At 33.7% G+C, this 22,485-nt stretch overlaps 2 protein-coding genes across 6 annotated transcripts in view; both read right to left on the bottom strand.

Annotated features, from left to right (window-relative positions):
* LOC136039228 (bifunctional coenzyme A synthase-like) overlaps positions 1-7,637 on the bottom strand; it is a 55,920-nt gene extending 48,283 nt beyond the window's left edge. The window contains exon 1 of one of the 4 annotated variants that reach the window (XR_010620393.1): positions 7,155-7,610. The gene's annotated coding sequence lies outside the window, so the exon portion shown is untranslated. Of the gene's footprint in view, positions 1-7,154 lie in introns of all 4 variants that reach the window. The other 3 variants (XR_010620394.1, XM_065722768.1, XM_065722767.1) reach the window with 3 other exon arrangements.
* A 5,628-nt stretch (positions 7,638-13,265) lies between these two features.
* The window catches only part of LOC136039227 (NFX1-type zinc finger-containing protein 1-like), a 25,448-nt gene continuing 16,228 nt past the window's right edge, over positions 13,266-22,485 (bottom strand). For both annotated transcript variants that reach the window (XM_065722765.1, XM_065722766.1), the window contains exons 4-6: positions 19,247-19,380; positions 16,317-16,614; positions 13,266-13,852 (exon numbers count right to left, since the gene is read on the bottom strand). In XM_065722765.1, the coding sequence (XP_065578837.1) occupies positions 13,569-13,852; positions 16,317-16,614; positions 19,247-19,380 (716 nt within the window). In that variant the 3' untranslated portion in view covers positions 13,266-13,568. The remainder of the gene's footprint in view (positions 13,853-16,316; positions 16,615-19,246; positions 19,381-22,485) is intronic.

The following is a 22,485-nucleotide window of genomic DNA, read 5'->3' as shown; positions in this document are numbered from 1 at the left end:
AAAACAGTAAAGCCTACGCTCCCTTCATGGAAACTTTCTCCCCCCCCCCCATGACAAATTCCTCGATGGAAAGTTCCCCCAGCATACCCCCCTCTTCTCAACCCCTGCCTCCAATCAAAAAATCCTCCTGAAAACGCCTGTACACTTCCCAATAACCATTACTATATGTAAGCACTGGTCAAAGTTTTGAACTTGTAACCCCTCCCACGGGGACTGTAGGGGAGTAAGTCGTCCCCAAAGACATAGTTATAAGGTTTTTCGACTACGCTGAATAAAATGGCTATCTCAGAATTTTGATCCGTTGACTTTGAAAAAATAATTAGCATGGGAGGGGCCTAGGTGCCCTCCAATTTTTTTGGTCACTTAAAAAGGCCACTAGAACTTTTCATTTCCGTTAGAATGAGCCCTCTCGCAACATTCTAGGACAACTGGGTCGATATGATCACCCCTGGGGGAAAAAACAACAAAAAAACTAACAAACAAATAAACACGCATCCGTGATCTGCCTTCTGGCAAAAAATATAAAATTCCACATTTTTGTAGATAGGAGCTTGAAACTTCTACAATAGGGTTCTCTGATACGCTGAATCTGATGGTGTGATTTTCGTTAAGATTCTATGGCCTTTAGGGGGTGTTTACCCCTGTTTTCTAAAATAACGCAAATTTTCTCAGGCTCGTAACTTTTGATGGGTAAGACTAAACTTGATGAAACTTATATATTTAAAATCAGCATTAAAATGCGATTCTTTTGAAGTAGCTATTGGTACCAAAATTCCATTTTTTAGAGTTTTGGTTACTATTGAGCCGGGTCGCTCCTTACTACAGGTCGTTACCACGAACTGTTTGAAACGATTAGATTGATACACTATAGTAATACACCAAGAGTTCAACCAAAAAAAGAAGAAAAGAACAATACCGAGAAAAAAGAGACAGATTCAAAAATCATACTTCCTAAAAGGATTTCTTAATTATTTCCTTACAAAAAATGTCAAACTAAAGGATGAATGATTCGATTGATTTTGAGTTGACACTTGATGGACAATGTCCAATGGAATTGAATGCAAAATGGGGGATTTAATTTGCTCGGACTCAGAGGCAAACAAGTGACCTATGCCTAAAAGGCTTGTCCAATTTTAGTTTCATGTGGAATACGTGTTATAGGATTGAAAAATGACCAACAAGACTCGTGGACCTGTAGGCACACGGGGGGACCTATAAGTTTCCAAGCGTTAGGTTAAACAGCATGGTAAACGGCAGGAGGAAGTGTGACTCTCTTATTAGACAAATACTTTTGTACTAGCTTTTGAAAAGGCACGCTCGTGTAGTCTCAGGCAGGTAGATCAAGTTTTAAAATATCAAAGCTGTAGAATATATCTGTACATATATATATATATATATATATATATATATATATATATATATATATATATATATATATATATATATATATATATATATAACTGGGAAATAATATATAAAGAAAGAATAAGGATCTAGAGGGGGGTACGATCAAATGTGTCTTAGCAGTAAAAAAGTAGCCTACCAGTTACAAAAAAAAACAAAAAAAAACAATTGAGAGCAAAGCTGGCTTATAATAAAAATAAGCAATAATTATGCCAGCTAGTTGTGTATACCAAGAGAAAACCAAGTTATTTAAAAACTGTACATGCTTCCATTGTTGTAGTTAGTTTCTAAGCATGAGCATCTAAGGATCAGGGTTGCCTACCTCTTCTTTCTCAACCTCTTGCTCTTTATGTTAACATTTGACCAACTTTCTCATTTCATCAAGAACAAATACTCTATCAAAATCACAATAGGAATAGCATACTTTCTGTAAGAGCCATAGATAACTTCGAAGACCACACTGCCTTTCCATGACAAAAGTAAAACAGTTCAAAATAGGGATGAAACCTTTTTATTGACAGTGAATAGATATTAAATTATTTAACTGGATATTTCGAACTGTCAATAAAAAGGTTTTATCCCTATTTTGAACTGTTTTACTTTCGTTCTGTAAGAGCCTGTTTCCCATTATGGATCAAGAATGGAGGGGGTATAATTGCTAGCTCACAGCTAAAAATCTAAGAGCTACAGCAGCATTAAAGTCAGATTTGAGTATTAGTGCTACAGTCCCACTCTCCAGAAGGAAACACTATAAAATTCTGGAAACTACTCTAAGACATTCACTCACTAATATCAAGCCTCAAGGCATGCTAATAAACCTTTCCCTCGCCCCTAATGGTTAGATATATACCCTAATTATGTATATGCAATGAATTTTCCGTATGTGATTCTTCTCTTAAAGTCAATTTAATGTCAAGAAACCTGTACAATAGGAAATTCCATTGTGCATTTTATACAAATTGGGGTATATTTGACCATTAAATATTTTTGTTGATCTTTGAAAAATGAGTGAGGTAGATGAAACTTCCAGTAATGAATTGAGAAACTTACAGATTACTTGGGAAGATATTTTGTAGTACCCACCTCTGTTAATTCTTCTTTCATAGTGCATTGACCTTCAATGTCCTTTAAAAATCTTTTAGCCTATTATAGAAATGAAACGTTGAGAAACAGAATAACTGGTCAAATGGTGCACAAAAAAAGTGTTTTGAACCTCATATCTTCACTCAATCTTGGTTGATAAGGCTTTGTAGCCTGAATCTATTTCTTAAATTTAGGGAGGGAACCTTGATATGGCTTAACTCCTGTTGAAATACTAGGAATTATGTTTTTGGTGAAGTTCTATCTGAGATGTTTCTTGCCATCCTGGAATGTAGTCAAGTTAGGTATATGAAAATTCCAGAAGGAACCTAGCGTCAGGAATATATACTTGGAAGATACTTCTAAGCTGCTACCTCTACCCTTTTCTTATTGCATGGGCATTGAAAAAGCGTTTTACCTTGAATATGTATTTTCAGTGTCTTTTATATTGGCTCTGATTTTTAAAATACAGTTCCTGATTTACAAATCCTTAAAATAATGTAGACTTTGGACTGAGCAAAGGAATGAGGTTCAAAACAATTTCTGTGTCTCTCAATTGGGCAGTAAATTTATTTCTCAAGGTTGTACTATTATAGCACAAAGATTATAAAAGGTCAGTTTCCCTTTGGAAGGGGATGATGTGGAGGAAGGAACTTCTTTGAAGTACCTTCCCCAGAGATTTATATGCCTATTGAAGTATTCCTGAAAACTACATTTGCCAAACTCAACTACTCTTGAAGATCAAAAAAAGCCCTTAATCTAGAAATAAGTAAATTATTATGTAAATAATAAATAAATAATAATAATAATAAATAAATAATAAATTAAGATGTAATTTATTTTCTTGAAAAGTTCTGATAAATATGATATTGCTTATATGATAATTTTCCAAAACTAAGGCTCTAGAAAAATTTTCAAGAGCATTAATGATATATACATACATGTTTTATATATATATATATATATATATATATATATATATATATATATATATATATATATATATATATATATATATATATATATATATATATATATATATATATATATATATATATATATATATATATATATATATATATATATGTATATATGATTCTCTTTTGCCTATATTGGAAAGGGGCTAAGTTAGGAAAATGAAACTTCAGCTATGAATCCAGAAACAAAAACATTACCTACTCTGGGAAGGTATTACAAAGCTTTCATGTTAATCCTATTCCCATTTTTAAATCTTGGAAATTTGCCTACTTGAAAGTTCTATACCTATTAACATTTTGACAAAAACATTTTACCCTAATTTTCAGTTAGCATATCAGTTTCTGTTTTCTCTGGTTTTAAATCTGGAAATACAATACCTGTTGTTTGAGTACACTTTTAGGCAATATCAATTGTCTTGTATTCTGAATCTAGGAAATTTATGAAGCGGAAGATCTGTTCTGCAAAGTTTCACTTTCATAACAATTTTTTCTTAAGTCATCAAAGGTCACTGTCATCTAGAGAGAGAAGGGGTGTGGTAGGTAGCCTATTTCAAAGTACCTTCCCTATATATACTTTGATACTGGTCAAGCAACTTCTTTATACCAAACAATTAGCTTTGGTTTGGTTGGAAAATAAATTGTAGCTATATTTTATTTAAGTATTTAGCCTAGTTGCTATTTTAATTTGTTTAGGTTAGGTTACATATTTAATATATGCTATGCTTTATCCCCTCCCCCTCTCATTTGCAAATATATAGCCCAAGTTTGCTTCTAAGCTATTATATTTTCACCATATTTGGTTTTATTTCATTAGTATTAACCAAACTTCACTTTTTGAGTGTGTGTTATATAACTGACAAGTACCCATACTTTAGTCTGTAGACCTATCTCTGAAAGTTTCGTTTTCCTAACCTAACCGCTTTTCAAGATAAAAAAAGTACTTAACATAGAATTTTACCTATATAAGTTACAGCCCAAGAGCTTGGATCTCAGAACTGCCAACTTTTTATTGACTGCAAATTATACCTTATAGAAATTGGTATCAATTTGGTACTGTACTACAATGTTCCCTCCCATAGATTTTTTTAAAACACATTTTGGGGTACTTTCATTTAAAACTTTCTTTTTATGGTATTGCTGTAAAAAATTAAAAAAACTGTAAATTTGCCCCCCTCTAAATGCTGAGAACCACATTTTGCCCCCCCCCCTAAATTTTCATTAATTGACACTACTTCTAATAGCTTAGATCGACTGAAGTAGGCTAAACTAAGCCTAATAACTTAGTATATTAAGGAAACATATTGCAATGAAGTTAGTTATATATATATATATATATATATATATATATATATATATATATATATATATATATATATATATATATATATATATGTACATATAACTCAAAAGTAGAACACACTCAAAAAGTGAAGTTTAGTTAATACTAATGAATTAAAACAAAATATGGTGAAAATATAACAGTTTAGAAGCAATTTGGGCTATTTTGCTGATTATATTGTTGACTTAAGAATAAAGTTGATAAGCCTATACAACTAAGTGATTTTTTGTGCTCTTCATAAATAGCCTATAATTAAATTGAGATGATTCCACCTCTCTCCCTGCAAGGACTTGGGAGGCATCAGTAAAATTCTAGTTGAGTGACTTCTTGCTATCTCAGAAAGGGGTTAGGTTAGGAAAATGAAACTTTCAGGGATGGGTTTACAGGCATAAGTAAATCATGGGAAGATATTTTAAAGTACCCGCCTCAACTCCTTCTCCCTCTAGAGGGCCCTGAAATTTGCCTAAATGACAGGTCTATACCTACGGAAATTTTGACAAAACAACATTTTACCTTAATTTTCAGTTACCAGTTGCTTTTTTCTATGCCTTTAGTTCTGAAAAATGCAATTCCCGTTATTTGAGTAGAATTCTGAATTTTTTTTTTTTTTTTTTTTTATTTAGGAAATGTACTTGCACATCTTTAAAATCTTATAAATTGGGATTGAGCAAAGTTGTGAAGCTGAAAACAATTTTGTTGTACTTCATTCAAGCAGAAGATCTATTTTGCAAGATTTCACTTTTATAACATGCATATCTTTAAAGATCATCAAAGGTCAGGGCCTTCTAGAGGGAGAAGGAGTGGAGGTAGGTACTTCAAAATACCTTCCCAGGACATACTTTAGCCTGTAACCCATCCTTGAATGTTTCAATTTCCTAACCTAACCCCTTTCTGAGATAGCAAGAAGTCAATGAACTAGAATTTTACTATTTTCAGCTACTAGTTGCTTTTTCTCTGCCTTTAGTTCTGAAAATGCAATTATTGTTATTTGAGTAGAATTTTGAGCCATATTATTTTTATTTCAAAATTTAGGAAATGTATTTGCATATCTTTAAATCCTTATAAAATAGAATTGAGCAAAATTGTGAAGCTGAAAATAATTTTGTTGTTCTTCAATTAAGCAGAAGATCTATTTTGCAAAGTTTCACTTTTATAACACATATTTTAAAGGTCATCAAAGGTCAGGGCCCTCTAGAGGGAGAAGGAGTGGAGGTAGTGGCTTTAAAATACCTCCCCAGGACACACTTATAAGTCTGAACATTCATCACTGAAAGTTTCATTTGGTAAAATTCTAGTTAATTGACTTCTTGATATCTTGAAAAGGGTTTAGGTTAGGAAAATGAAACTTTCAGAGATACGTCTAAAGGCTAAAGTGTGTCCCGGGAAGGTATTTTAAAGTACCCATGTCCACTCCTTCTCACTCTAGAGGGCCCTGAAATTTTCCTACATGACAGGTCTATACCTATAGAAATTTTGACAAAACAACATTTTACCTTAATTTTCAGTTAGTAGTTGCTTTTTCTCTGCCTTTAGTTCTGAAAATACAATTCCTATTATTTGAGTAGAATTTTGAGCCATATCAATCTTTTTTTTTTAATTTAGGAAATGTGTTTGCATATCTTTAAAACCTTATAAAATGGAATTGAGCAAAGTTATGAAGCTGAAAACAATTTTGTTGTACTTCAATTAAGCAGAAGATCTATTTTGCAAGGTTTCACTTTTATAACACACATATTTTTAAAGGTCATCATAGGTCATGGCCCTCTAGAGGGAGAAGGAGTGGAGGTAGTTTCTTCAAAATACCTTCCTGGGACATACTTTAGTCTGTAGATTCATCCCTGAAAGTTTCATTTTCCTAAACTAAACCCTTTCTGAGATAGCAAGAAGTCAATTAACTAGAATTTTATCGTTTCATTTTCCTAACCTAAACCCTTTCTGAGATAGCAAGAAGTCAATTAACTAGAATTTTACCCTGAAAATTAAGGTAAAATGTTGTTTTGTCAAAATTTCAATAGGTATAGACCTGTCATGCAGGTAAATTTCAGGGCCCTCTAGAGGTAGAAGGAGTGGATGTGGGTACTTTAAAATACCTTCCCAGGACATACTTTAGCCTGTAGACCCATCCATAAAGTTTTATTTACTTATTTACTGTGTTCCATTACTTATCCACTTTTCCTGGACAGTTTTTGATTAGCTCACCAATGTGACAGCTGCCTTCCTAAGAACCGACCTCTATAACTAGGCTACCAAAAAACTTTTCTTCTGATTCTTTATTAAGCTTAGCCTTTGCAAGATGGGCCTAGCCCACAAAAAAAACTCTTTAAATCCTAAAGAATATGCATAAGGTTACTTACAGGTCTCTGAAGAGCTAATAGTATTCTCACTATTTACAGTTTCCTTGTCTTCTCTTTAGACTAAACGATTTCACATGTTTATCCATTTTAAAAAAAATTTACAACATTGACATCACTTTCTCAGTAATCCTGCCTTTTCGGGGGTTAGCAAGCGTAAGTAACCTTGAGCGTTCCAGGTGGGCTATCCGACTAACCTCTGACGGCAAGTACATCTCATGAAACGCTTGGCTTAGTAGTCCTAGTTGTCGGATAAGTAATCGGACAAGTCATCTAACGCAGGGAGGATGTCACTAGTCTGTCAAATTCTTTTTTCTCTAATAGACTGTCTAATATGGTTCCTCTTGCCTTCTGTTCCCGTACATTTAAATAATAGTTGTTCTAACGTTTCCTCATTTCCACAAAAGGTACAGCTCTGGATCTTCATTATAAAACGGACTGTATATTAGTCCCCGAAGCAGCGCCGAAAGTCGGCGGCGCGCCACCGAATATTACTCAGCGGGCCGCCGCCGAAAACATGTCGGCGCATCAGCGCGCCGCCATGAGGTTTAATGGCGGCGGTCCGCCCGATGAATAACTGCCGCCGGTTTTTATTTAGTCCTATATAGCATCTCCAAGTGAGTACAGCTGTAACTACGGACATTCTATTGTCTTTGCCATTTGTGGGCGATTTTCAGCGATTTTACTCAAGCTACGTTCGGCATTGAAGAGGAAGATGAAATACAAAAGTGGAGATCAGGACAGTGACTTTTTTAACTACAGAGTGAAAGAGAATAAACTTCTGTCACTGAAACTTAAATCTAAACAGCGGAGTTTTGGGTTAAATAGCAGGAAGATTACCCAAAATATAGATAACATTAATTATCTGATTCGCTATGTTGCTAACTTTGGTCACAGTAAATGCATAATTATGAAAATGGCATAGTGAAAAGCCAACAAATGTTCAAATAAGCATACGGAATCATTACTGTATGGTACACTTCCATTTCTTGGTAAAGAGGCTGTGTAATGCAGTCTAGCATGTAAAGTATCACTTGTACACAAATCCTTGAATTTCAAGCATAGTACCCCAATGTGGAGACATGGTCCTCATACCCTGGGGTACTAGGCCCTGCAGCAAGGGCAGGTTATAGCACTAAAATGATTTAATTTAAGTATGTGACATTTAAATTTGCTTGCAAACATATTGTTATGGGGGTTGTATGGGTAAAATTGTAGCAAACCATATAAACTGGCTTTCGTAAAAAGTGAATATACCACTCGATGCTGTTTTTTTATGCTCTTTACGAATATAATAATCGCTTCTACCACAAATTCAGATTTGAGCACTTTTATAGCTCTTAAATATGGCGAAATTTAAAAAAAATTATGACAGTTTCTTATAACTGGCTTACCAATAAAGCAAACATCCCACTTGATGCCTTTTTTTATGTTCTTTACGGATATAATAATCACGTTTACTGCAAATTCGAATTTAAGCACTTTTTAAGCTCTTAAAAATGACGAATTTTCAATTGAAGTATGAGTTATCCTTCATTTCCGACAAAATGATACTACGTTTTCTCCGCGCCGCTTTTGACACAATAATACTACATTTTTTCAGTGCTAAAATTATTTATAATAAGGCAAGGTTAGGTTAAAAAGTGCTTAAATCTGAATTTGCGGAAGAAGCGATTATTATGTTCGTAAAAAACATAAAAAAAGGCATCGAATGGTACATTAACTTTTTACAGAAGCTAGTTAAATAGTTTGCTATAAATTTACCGTAGCATGCCCTTGCTTACAAGCACATACTACCAGACTGTTCCAAATGAAAGATTATCTCAAAATAGTTGTATGAAGTTGTTCGTAAAAGGAACATGCTGATATGACTGTAACTGACTATAGCAAGGTTGGGTGCTACTGGAATAAGGCGAGGACAGTGGCATCCAAAAGGGGGGGGGGTTACACCACACCCACCCCAAGAAGGTCTGTTGTTAAAAAATCTGGTAAAGTTTGATAAATTCGCCGGAACTTGATGATTTTTAGGGAATCTACTAGATTATTTCTCAAGGAATCTACCGGAATTTCGCTTAGGTAAAGCCTCGACCAACTCCGGTAAAACTTTGAAAAATTGCAAAAAATTCCAGTAGAATTCTGAAGCTGCATCCCCCCCCCCCAATCAGGAAGGTGTCAGGACGCTCCTGGGTGGGGATGCTACTAAATACTACTGCATAAGTAGCAAAGTGAGAGGTACATCAAAGTAAAATATTGCATTATCAAGACATGCAAGTTTTCCATAAAATTACTATTCAACTACGCAGGCTATAATGTTTTCATTGGGTTTACAGGGGCATCTCAGAGTTCTTGTAATAGGCTGCTTTCAATTTTCTTGTTTAACCAGCCTACTTGTAGTTAGTTACTGAAAAATGCCTTAAAAATTGCGAAAACGCCGAAAAATCGGCGGCGCACCGCTAAAAAAATTTACGGCGCGCTGGCGGCACGCCGCCGCCAACATAAATTCTCTCCGCCGCCGCCGGTTTTTTTATCGGCGCGGCTTCGGGGACTACTGTATATGTCTAAATTCCTGCATGGCCTGACCTTAGTCTAAATATCACCCTGGCTTCAGATTTACTTACCACTCCATATATTTTCTTTTCAAATGTCCTTTCTTTCTTTTGTATAACTAACACATTTATTGAAAATACACAACTTTCCTCGAATGCCTTTATTCTCAATTTCTTTATCACTTCTCCAATTTGATTAACCATCCTGGGCGTAATACTTACAAATATTTGCCTGCAGTGTCAGCCATTTCATTTCCACTTATGTTCACATGTCCCGGTAACCAATCCAATGGGATGGCTACTCCCTTTTCCAGTAGTTTCTGTAAATCTTCATGGCAAAAAATCACTTTGGGAGCTATTTTATTTTCTAGATAAATATTCTTGATTGCCTCCAAACCACTTTTTGAATTCGAACAGATTCTACATTTTTCACCTGTAGATGCAGAATCTATTAAGCATTTTACTACTTTGGCTATTATAACTTTAAGAATGTAATAATCGCTTCTCTCGCAAGTTTATATTTAAGCCCTTTTTGAACCCTTGAAAATGACAAAAACATTTCTAGTTTATAAAAAAAGCTTTAACCAAGGATTTCGAACTTGTTGTTTGATTATTTATTCTTTTATATAGTTATATAATCTACAAGCATTGATTTTTCACGATTAAGTTGAATAAAATATTCAAAACAATTTCGCCATTTTTCCCATATGCCATGTTTCTTTCGTCGGCTTTAATATTTTCCAACAAAAAGGTGAAATAGCAGTTTTTAAGCGGCCTATAGAATAAGAAGAAAACATGGCAATTTTTTTTTTGTTTAGTCAATTTAATCTTGACAAATCAGTGCTTATGAATTATATAACTTTTACAAAATCAATTATAATGAAATAGTAAATTTGAAACAAATACTATAGCCCATTTCTATATCCAAAAAATATATAATAACATATCCTAAAAGCAGGTAACATAACCTGCATTATTTTTGCAGGTCAATAATGTGAACAACGAAAGATTTACCGAAAAAAGCAGCTAAAATAAAATTTTACCGTTGTATTACCTTCGTATCCTAATATTTCATTCCTTTAGTTCAAAAGCTTCGCCCTAAAACATCTATAGATGACACTAAATGGTAAATACTATAAGTAACACAAGGGCGGCTTTCGTGAGATTCCCGGAAACACTATCCTACTTGGTCCTATGTCTCAAAATACCACTGGAAAGTCAAAAAGGGAACACGGAAAGCAGATAACACCTTAATCACAGAAAATAGTCGATTTCATTGGTTTTGTGTATTTTATATGCCTGCACTTTGGAGCAGAAACTGGCCTTCTTCATTTGTGTCCGTAAAAATCTTTCTCTCACAAATTTGGCCATGTTTTTCCACAATATTCGGCTTGTTTGAAAAATACGCCAAAAATAAGGAAATTTGGCTGAAAATTTGAATTTTAAGAACTTCATATTGCCAGAGATGTACTTTGATTAGGACATAATAGTTAGAAAATAAATAACACTTAGGCATTTTTCACGTTCATTGTGCAGTATGGTGAAATAAAGCGTATAAGAAGTAGTAAGAAAGATGAATAAACATTCATTTTATATGCCTGTTAACGTAATTTGGGTTACAAGGTCACCCTACATATCACAACAATGTGAACATTCTAATAATTCCCTCAAAACCCTATTATATTGAGCCAAAGTATTCATTTTTGAATGTTTTTGCATGTCATTATTGAGCAAAATAGACTTCGGGATCCTCTTATTTGAACTTCCAAGTCAAGTAAATAGTTTTGTTGTCAGATTAAGTTCTCTATTCAGTATAGGTTAGCACTGAAACATAACGAATACTGATCAAAATATCCTAAGCTGCGGGATTCCCCTCTATTCTCATTTGCGAAATTCTAAAATATCTAGAAGATTTAAAGTAAATCTTGAATGATTTTGGTTTACAGAAGGTGCAACATGTTTAACTTTTTGCAAGAACTTCGGTGCAGGACGGGTGAGGTTAAGAATACCTAAGGGTCTGCTTTGGGTTCCAATTATACAAATCGAAAATTTTTGCCTGATTACAATTTAAATGTGTAGCTTGCCTTAATTTCCACAAAAAAATTGGCAGGACAAGGATTCAGTCCTCAAATCGTACCGCTGTTCCGCTTCAAGCATCTTAATTTGCTGCTAAAAATTGGCATGGGAAGGTTGTTGAAGAGGTCAGCAGCCCGCTTTGCTCGACTAATCATAAAGAAAGATAATCCTCGATCAAACAAAGGCTGAAAGTATATATATCGGCTAGATTTTATAGTGGTAGGACCTGTGCAAGAAAATCCTCCCGTGATTCTTGCTCAAGCCAAGGGCTGAAAGTATATATTTCAGCTAAATTTAACAATGATGGAACCTCTGGCCCCTTCTTTTCGACAGCCAGGAGTTGGTTTCTTTCACACCAAATCAACCCATAGAATATTTTGCGTCGAATCAGGACTTAGTTCTTTTAATAAACAGTCATTAGGTAGTTTCTTCTTCTTTTGTAAATATGTAATAACAATGAAGAGAGCCAGTTCCTTAGAACTGGCTATGAAGTATGACCCACTTTTTTTTGTATGAAAAAACTAATGGCACATAATCTGTTTAGCACATCAAAGGTTACTGATCAGCTTGAAAGAAATTAATCTATATCGATTCTAAAATTCATCATCTTGCGACAGTCCAACTCTATAATACTCTTATCAAGAAAAGAGCAAAGTGAGATCTTTAATATATCCTTTAATGGGAGAACTATTAGCGTTTAGGAGTTGTGTGAGATACCATTCCTCCACCTCAGTCACAGACTTATAAAATGAAATAACCGAAATTGTGAGCAGTAACAATAGATAGCAGCACTTTCGAACCCACTGGGAAATATTACTTTTTAGCTAAGATAATATTTGGCGTTTAGGCTAGAAAACCGTCAAACTTCCTTCAACCCTTTTGGTTCTCAGTCCAACTTCACTTTGAAACTAATGCCCACCCACTGGAATGGAGATTTCCATTCTAAAGCAGAAACATGGCTAACAAATTTAAAGGATGTGAAAGAGCTTCAGATATTCCTCTTAAACATTGACAACACAATTCCACCTTAATTGGCAGTGTAGGACAAGCAAAAAGTCGTGTTTTTTAGGTCGAAACAACAATAATATGCTGCTTCCAAAATGTTAAGTCCATATTTACCAGTCCCGCCTGATGTCTGAACTTTCCCTATTAACAGTGGAGGTTAGTTTCCTTGAACTTCCTCGCATTCAATAAAAATTGGCTGCAGAAGATACAACCAAAGTTAGGCTCATGCAACAGAACCTTGGCCATCACTGAAGTATCTGTGATATAAATTTTAAGAATGCAATTTGAATATCTTTTTGTATTTTAAAAAAAGGGATTTAATATCCCTTTTTGGGATATTAAAAGAGAAGCGCAAATAGTAGGTGAGAAAAAGATAAAAAATCAGAAGGGTAGAATGCATAAGAAAAGAGGAAGCGGGAAGGGATGCAGTATTTAGCAATTCTTCAACCCTCTTATCATGTTTCATGGCTTTATGATAAAACAAAAATCAATACGAATATAATTTATTTCCAGTTATAAAAGATACATATTATCCATAAAAAGGCTCATGTTTTTTTTTGCAGGTGCAAAAATATACAGTATACATGTTCATAGTTCTAAATACAACGGCACGCATTAATTTCAGCTGGTAGTGGCACAGCTCATACTGCAGAAAACTAAGAAATCATCTATAGAAGTGCACACACTAAAAAAAAAAAAAAAAAAAAAAAAAAATAATGTTCAGGCCCAAAAATGGTTAAAGTCAAAATCTACGATCAGGCCATGCAGAAGTACTTGCTCCATCCATTTCTCAGGCCAAGGTATTATCACTTCTTAGGCGATGGCTTTCGCCCCCAATAATTTCTCCACATTCATTACAACGTGACTCCATCATAGCTACACCGCAATCCCCAATGCAATAGATGTGGCCGTTGGGGCATTTGTACCAATGACCCTGTTTCAACCCCATTGCTTGAACAACCATTTTACGTTCGTAGTCTGGAATCCCAATTCCAGGGACAGAAGCCTCTTTCAGTAACTTTTCAAGGTTACTTTTAATAGTAGCAGATTCATCTGAAGACAGCTTCTTACACCCTGAAAAAGTAGAATGATTTTGCTGACTTCCGATTCTGCTTTTTAGAAGAAAATTTCTAAGCAACAAAGCTGTCCCTTCTCACTTGTGTGAGGCTTAAGAGTCTTTAGCTGAACATAGCAGCTGAGCCCGTACATTATTGAACATTCCTCGGCAAATGTTTGAGGAAAATACAAAAATAAAAAGCAGCTCATTTCTTGGATTTTTTGGGTAGAGTTTGAGCAAAAATATATTCACCAAATACTGAGTTAATTGCCGCAAAGTACAGGCAGCAAAGGACATTTCTTAGGCGTTATCTCATTTTACATCCAAAGCTTTAAGTTGTGTGTCAAATTATATCACAGCAGTTCGTTCTGTCTACCCATCAAATTACGCAGAATTTTCCTTTTTATGGGAGGGGGGCTTATGAAAAGCACGATTTTATTTGATAATTTTAATTCGGCCTAAACTTCGGAAGAATTTTAGGATTTTGGTGCGAGAAGTATGAGGCCCATTGCGTTTGTTCCTGGCCTACACCATCATTTTTTGACGTGGATAAACCCCGTCGAAAAATGGTCAAAATTGTTCAGAAAAAATAACAATATTACACAAACACTAAATAGAATGTAATCAAAAGTACATACAAATGCAATAGTGAATATCTCAGAAAACCAATAAATGTGTATTGATCAATGACTAGATGAGATAATAAGGCTCGAATGACAAAACAAATGATTAGACAGATTTACTAATTATAATTTAAAATTAGTATGCGAATCCTTGCAGGTTTGTCAAGAATCTTGCGGGAACATACTGGCAATTAAAATTGTTCAATGATACAATTCACGAATATTAGCTATTACAGTAATTTGTTTCTGTGTTAACCTAGAGAGAGACTACGAATTCTTCTCAGTTATTGGATTCAAATTATTTTGGGACGATTAAAAACATTGCAAAATATTTTAAATTGGGAATGAAGCATACAGAAAAATTTTTATAGGGTTAGGTTTGGGTGATTGCTTAAAATATGTTTGTATAGACCTATGGGTTAGTTTTTTTCATTTTGTTTATATTGTTGAATTTATATTGTATTGTTGAATTTTATTTTGTGTCCTGCCCTGGCCCTGTGGTTTTTTTTAAATAAATAATTATCTTGATTACAACCCTACATTACTAAGGGTCACTGAGGCACTCTGGAAATAAAATCTTAAGAAAAGTCAGGAATTAGATTAAGTCATTTGAGTCTATGAATAGCGTGTTTCTCATTCATTATTGTTATCTAAATTCACATGTCATAATCTAACTGAATTAACTGTGTTCTAAGTGTTAAGTAATTTCATGGCTAACAGTCACTGAATTCAAAATACCGATGTAATATATTTTGAAAGTTAGATATAAAGAATATGGACAAGTTATATGAGTGGGGCACTAGTGTTAAATAAGTGTAGCAATAAATGTCTAACCTCCGTTCCATAAAAAAAAAACACAATTACAATGTTTGAAAAAATGCCATTGGAACGCCAAACACTAAATGGCGTTGGAGATTTTTCTTGACACAAGTGCCAGTTTTCAATCTGATAAGCTGCCCTGATTATTTTGTTTAAATTATTTAAATTAATTTGTTTATTTAATTTAAATTATTTTTTTATTATTTTGTTTGATTTGCTAGTCTTTGCAAGCTTGCAGACGCACACTTAAGAACGCTGTCTTAAAAAAAAAAATATATTGAGTTGTATTTGTTCTCATTATTATTTTCTTTCATATATCATTTTTTCACGGACGACTAACCACCTTAAAATATTTTGCAACTTGAAAAGATAAGAGACAAAAATTAACTTTTTTGTGAAAATACTGTGAGGATTTTGTGTGAATTGGTCTTTAATCTTGGAATAAATAAGGAAATAAACAGCATATCTAAATATCTACGACTTGTGCTTATTTCTCCGACCAAATTTCATCCCAATCCCTCAACTCTAAGCACTTTCCTAGAGTTTAAATTCCTCCCCACAACTCCCCCCCCCAATGTCACCAGATCCGGTCAGGACTTAAAATAAGAGCTCTGAGTTACGAGGTCCTTATAAATATGAATTTTACTAAGATCTGACCACGCGTTCGTAAGTTAAAAATAACTCATTTTTTCTAATTTTTCCGATTTAACCGTCCCCCCATTCCAGTCTTCAATCTGATAAGCTGCTCATATTATTTTGTTTGATTTGTTAGTCTTTGCAAGCTAGCAGCCGCCCACTTGAGAAAAGTCTCTTAAAAAAAAAAAAATAAAAATATCGAGTTGTATTTGTTCTCATTTTTATTTTCTTTCATCCTTTTTTCACGTATGAGAATCACCTTTAAATATTTTGCAACTTGAAGAGATAAGAACTAAAAATTCAACTTTTTTGTGAAAATACTATAAGGATATTGTGTGAATCGGTCTTTAATCTTGGAGTAAATAAGAAGATAAACAGAATAGAGCATTTGAATGGTACACACCTTTTAAAGAAGAGACCACAGAGTCAATTCTCGAAGCAAAACCATCACCATCTTGGCTTTTGGAGTTTGAACACAAATGCTGGTAATTTGGTACACTTAAAATACAATAGAAAATTCTGGCACAACCAATGCAATTCTTAGCTAGAGATGACACATTAGACACTAGTAGAGTGCGGTAAGTATCTTTCATAGGAAAATTTTTGTCTTTTTCTAAACGTTTTGAAAAATCTGTTGCAGAACTCTTCGCTGTACCTTTTGTAGTTATAGAGGCCAAATCACATAGGATGGCTGCTTGAATCTGGAAGAAAATAAACAAATGAGTTGTTCAGATGCCTAATTGATGAAGAACAATTCTTACATTATTCAGATTATAGTATCAATGCACTCGAGTGTCTGCAACTTCAACCTTTCACAAAGATTCCCATTAAGATAAAGGATTGGTGCAAAAAGTTACAAAGCATTTTGGTCATTAACTACATAATAGGTTTTTAGAAAACAAATCAGCCACATAAAACAATGCTAGATACTTTACTAAAAATAAAAAATTTTTGGGATTAATATCCTAAATGCTCATAAAGCAACATCAAATAATCCTGGATATTTTCAAGAAAATATTATCATATTCAAATCAAACTAAAAAAAGACCAATCTTTTAGGACTAAAATCTTAAATATTCTTAATACATCAGTATCATCAAGAATCAGGTAAATTATAATCAGATCAGCCAATATCACACTAAATTAGGATCAGAGCATCGTTTGTTTCGTTTAGATTTTATGCTAATAGTTTATTTCAGCTTCACGTCGTCTTGGTTCTACTGGTCCTCAACTACGTTTGTGCAGGTCTTGCCTCAACATTCTGAACATCTGGAGTGCATCAGATCAGCCTGAATCATGGACACAAGCATCTTGTTGTTTGACAACTTAACTTGCACTCGCACCTGATCATGGTTGCACGGATAGTTGCAACCAAGTAACGAGAAAACCACGGCCCATGCAATCGAAAATTAAGAAATTCGTTTAAGGACAATTGTCTAGTGAGAAGAAATTGCCATTTGACGGTGATTTTGGAAAGGTAAATATTATTTCCTTTAATCTCAAGCGTAAAAAAATTATTGCGAAAACCAACTTATGGGTGTTTTGAGGAAGAGCTTGAAACCCCTCTAAAATTGCGACGGATCAAAGCGCAAAGCGCACTATTGAAAACATTACAATCCAACCCATATGTAAGAATAGTTCCCACCTTGAAAAACAAGGAGAATAACTCTTTCGGATGGGTAGACAGGACGTATTTCGTTTTTTCTTCTACCAAGGCTATCAGGGTATTGCAACATCATAGAGATTTGAATAGCCCATCTAAAAGCAAAAATCCATACATGCGTGTTTTGTAGAAATTCATCTCTTTAAGACCTTCCAAAAGCGCTGTATGGCATCAAAAATGAAATTTTCGGTGCCATCTCTCTAGTGGAAAATTTGGTAAGCATAAATTTTGTGCTATTATAATCCCCATGGTTGAAAACCCTTCAAAGAAGGTATACATTCTGTCTCATATATACTTTCATATACTTCTCCTCCAAGCCCCCTTAGTAAGCTTCAGAAATTGTCTGCTGACTAGCAGAATTAGCACGCTACAACAAAACCGTAAAGAAATGCTTAATGGCTCATTTCAAAGCTCTTAATCATCTCTACGTGCTTTTGGTAAATTCGTCCAGAAATACCATTCTAAGGAATGACGTCCGAATGCTAACTTAAAATATCCGAATGTTTAACCCAATGTCAACTTGATAGCATAACCTACTCAGTAAAGGATTACTAACAAAATTCAAGCCTAAGATAACAATATAGTTATATCAACCCATAGACTCAACGCTTACAAAAGATACCTGGGCAACTCCACTTAAACAACACAATCCTAGCAAAAAAAACTTGTTCGCTCGCTCCCCTCCAGATGGTCGAATCGGGAAAGCGACTATTTTTAATTTAATTTGGTTTGGTCCCAGATACGCCAGCCAACTTTCATCGTCCTGGCTTATCTGGAAGTGCCCGAACTAGCAGAACCGGGACCACCAGACAGACAGATCGACGGACCGAAATTGCTATCTCTATATTTAACTTGGTAAATACCAAATGCCATAAAAAACTGTCAGGTGTGGAAAAATCCACACCACAATGGTAACTGTTATTTCAATCAGTCATAATGTTAGAAGTCTATGGCGAAAAGTAAATTATGATTTTTGAAACAGAAGCCTAAAACCCCAGAAAAGTGACACCGAATTGAAATGAAAAACAGCACCAATAGTCTCCATAGCCAGAAACCCCGTTTCGAAGAGTTGCAATCCCCAATCTGGAAAAACAAGGAAAATCACTTATTCGCTTTGGAAGCAGTGATGTGTCTCCTCTTCCATCGTTACCCTTAGAACAAAGAGAGATGTTTTGAAGAGTTGTAATCCCCCATCTTGAAAAACAAAGAAAATCTGTTCAATTGAGCTCATTTTTATTTCATTTTTCGTTCGTTTTCGTTCATTTTTCGTTAATCTGATACAATACAATACAACATAAACCCTCAACATAAAATATGAAGTATAAAGTAAGGTATATTGCAAATGAAACACATTATAAAATACATGAATCTTATAAAACAAATTGAATTAAAATTTAAAAGGTAGAAAACGAAGTCTCGGTTTCTGAGCTTCTAGGTATGAAAGATTTCCATACGAGATCGGAAACGAGTTAACAGTAAAAATAGCAAATTTTGAGAATTTTTAAATTGGTTCTTCGGGAGATTGTGTTAAAGACAATTTTAGAAACCTGAAAACTAAAACCAATTTCACAATGTCAAAAAATAATTGCAAAAGATTTTTCCACACATAGTGAACCGGTATTGTCCTCAACACACTTCAGAATATGAGTGTGTTATTTGAAGCAACTTACTTTTGTAAGATGAAACGAATCGTCACTCATCGACAGCAGTTTTTGCCCACCTCGTTTTGGCCTCTGTTGTTTATCCAAAGTGGTACTAATGCGTTTAATTAATTCTGCCATAGCCTGGTGAATACAAGATGAGTCTAAAAAAAAAGGCAGAAAAAGTAAAAAAATATCAACAGGAAACAAATCCTACAAGTTTGTCCTGTAGTGGCGCAGTGGATTTGACCTTAGCTTGGTAATACGGGACCCAGAGATCAAATCACGCAGCAGGAATGCACTGCAGGGCCGACGCAGGGACCGTAGCAGTCAAGAAGCGTCGTTAATTCTTAAATAAATAAAATCCTACAAGTTTGTTAGTAAATTAGACGCAACAAAGAGAGAGCCATAAAGAGTGATAGAGAGACAGAAAAAGATATATATATATATATATATATATATATATATATATATATATATATATATATATATATATATATATATATATATATATGTATATCTGGATCGGTCAGAAGTCTGAGAAAATTCGTTAAAAGCCTTAATTTTGGTTTTGACAAATGACACCATTTACTATATTAGTACATCATATAAACATTTTCTTATATGATGCCATGCTAGCATAAATAAGATTGTTGAGCTTCCAACGCATCAATTATTTATGCTATCTTTATAAGTGAACAATAGCTGTGTATTTTTTCTAGAAAACGGCTCCATTTTTTTTTTCTTTTTTGGGGAAAATTGGTATCTTTGGATATTCTCGTATAAAAAACGATATAGATAGGTCAGAAGTCTGAGAAAATTCGTTAAGAGCGTTAATTTTGGCTTTTACAAATGATGTCATGTACTATATTAGTACATCATATAAGTATTTTCTTATATGATGCAATGCATAGCATAAATAGATTGTTGAGTTTACAACGGACCATTGATTTATATAAGGGGAAATTGGTATCTTGGGATATTATCGCATAAAAACTATCTAGATAGGTCAGAAGTCTGAGGAAATTCGTTAAAAGCCTTAATTTTGGTTTTTGTAAATGACGTTCTGTGCTATGTTAGTACATCATATAACGATGTACTTCATACACGAAATCATATTATGAAATCATACACGAATTTTGTTATATGTTGTCATGAATAGCATAAATGAAATTGTTCAGTTTCCAACACATCAATTATTTATATAACACAATGTCAATTGGAAGGCCCAAAAAACAAAAATTTGCAGTTGCAGGTACTATAAACGCTGATTCTTAGGAACCAACACCTGAACTATGAAATAAGATAAGATTTGAAAATTGACAACCTGGACTATCAATTGCAACAGCACTAATACGGACGGCCTAAGCAAAGGCCATTGCTTAATTATCTGAAGTAATCTAAATCCAAAAACATGCCGAAAATGAAAATGAAGGGCAAAGATACGGGCGGCTTGAAGATATGCGAAAATGACAATTAGAGAGCGTCAAAAATGAAATGAAGAGCAAAGCAACACGCAGTTAGAAGACATGCGACACCGAGCAAGAGAGGAGTCAAAAATGAAAATAAAGAGCAAAGATCCACGCGAGTACAAGAAAAGTAGCGGCGTGTCAAAAATGAAAATGAAGAGCAAAGACACACGCGGTTAGAAGACAATTGACAACAAGCATCAAAAATGAAAAGGAAGAGCCAATACACACGCGGTTAGAAAAACAGAGGCAGCGTATCAAAAATGATAATAAAGAGCAGACACACACGGTTAGAAGACGCGCAATACTGAGCATGTGAGCTAGTCAAAATGAAAATGAAAAGCAGACAGACGCGGTTAGAAGACATGTGACACCGACATTTCAGTGAGTCAATGAAAATCAACCTGGACAGCATGATTCAAAACGTGTCAAAATTCAAAATGATAGCGATGATGATTCAGTTTGGGATTTTGACATGGATTAGGTAATCAATGCCTACGGCGGCAGAGCAACCGGTACTATACAAACACACACACACACATATATATATATATATATATATATATTTAATATATATATATATATATATATATATATATATATATATATATATATTTAATATATATATATATATATATATATATATATATATATATATATATATATATATATATATATATATATATCTTCTATATATATAAAAATAAGTTGTCTGTCTGTGGATGTGTGGATGGATGTGTGGATGGATGTGTCAGGTGACGTCACCTGAAAAAACTGGATTAGGTGACGTCAAAACTGAAAAAACTAAAAAAAGGCAAAAACTACAAAAAAAAACTAAAAACTAATAAAAAAAATAAAAAAGCTAAAAAACTAAAAAAACTATAAAGGTAAAAACCAATAAAAAACTAAAAAAAAAACTGAAAAAACTAAAAAAAGGCAAAAACTACAAAAAAAAACTAAAAACTAATAAAAAAAGTAAAAAAGCTAAAAAACTAAAAAAACTAAAAAAACTAAAAAAAGGTAAAAAACTAAAAAAAATAAAAAATAAAAAAAAACTAAAAAAAAGGAAAAAACTGAAAAATAAGCTAAAATAAAGGTAAAAACCAATAAAAAACTAAAAAAAAAAAGGAAAAAACTAATAAATGACGACACTCAAAGAGAAAGCGACCAGGACAAAAAACTAAAAAAAAAGGCAAAAACTACAAAAAAACTAAAAACTAATAAAAAAAATAAAAAAGCTAAAAAACTAAAAAAACTAAAAAAAGGTAAAAAACTAAAAAAACTAAAAACTAAAAAAAAACTAAAAAAGGTAAAAACTAAAAGAACTAAAAAAGAAAAAAATAAATGACGACACTCAAAGAGAAAGCGACCAGGACAAAAGGAATGTTCGATTAGCAATCAACAAAGCACCGGGACACAGGGAGTATAAATGACGACCAGGACACAAGTAAAAAAAAAAATTAACAAAACTAAAAAGAAGGTAAAAACTACAAAAAAACTAAAAAGAAAAAAAAACTAAAAACTAATAAAAAAACTAAAAAATCTAAAAATCTAAATAAACTAAAAAAGAAAAAAAAAGGAAAAAAATAAAGGAGAAAAACAAAACTAAAAAACGAATGTATATACAGACCGGTACACCGGGATACAAATGACGACCGGGACACAGGGAATATAAATAACGACCGGGACACAGGGACACAACTACAACGGGGACACCGGGGGAAACAGGGGGATATAAATGACGACCGGGACAAAAAAACTAAAAAGAAATAAAAACTAAAAACTAATAAAAAAAACTAA

The sequence above is a fragment of the Artemia franciscana genome, chromosome 19, assembly GCF_032884065.1.
Source record: "Artemia franciscana chromosome 19, ASM3288406v1, whole genome shotgun sequence".
Taxonomy (NCBI): Eukaryota; Metazoa; Arthropoda; class Branchiopoda; order Anostraca; family Artemiidae; genus Artemia; species Artemia franciscana.
The sequence above is the reverse complement of the archived record's forward strand: the minus strand, read 5'-3'. Positions and strand labels throughout refer to the sequence as shown.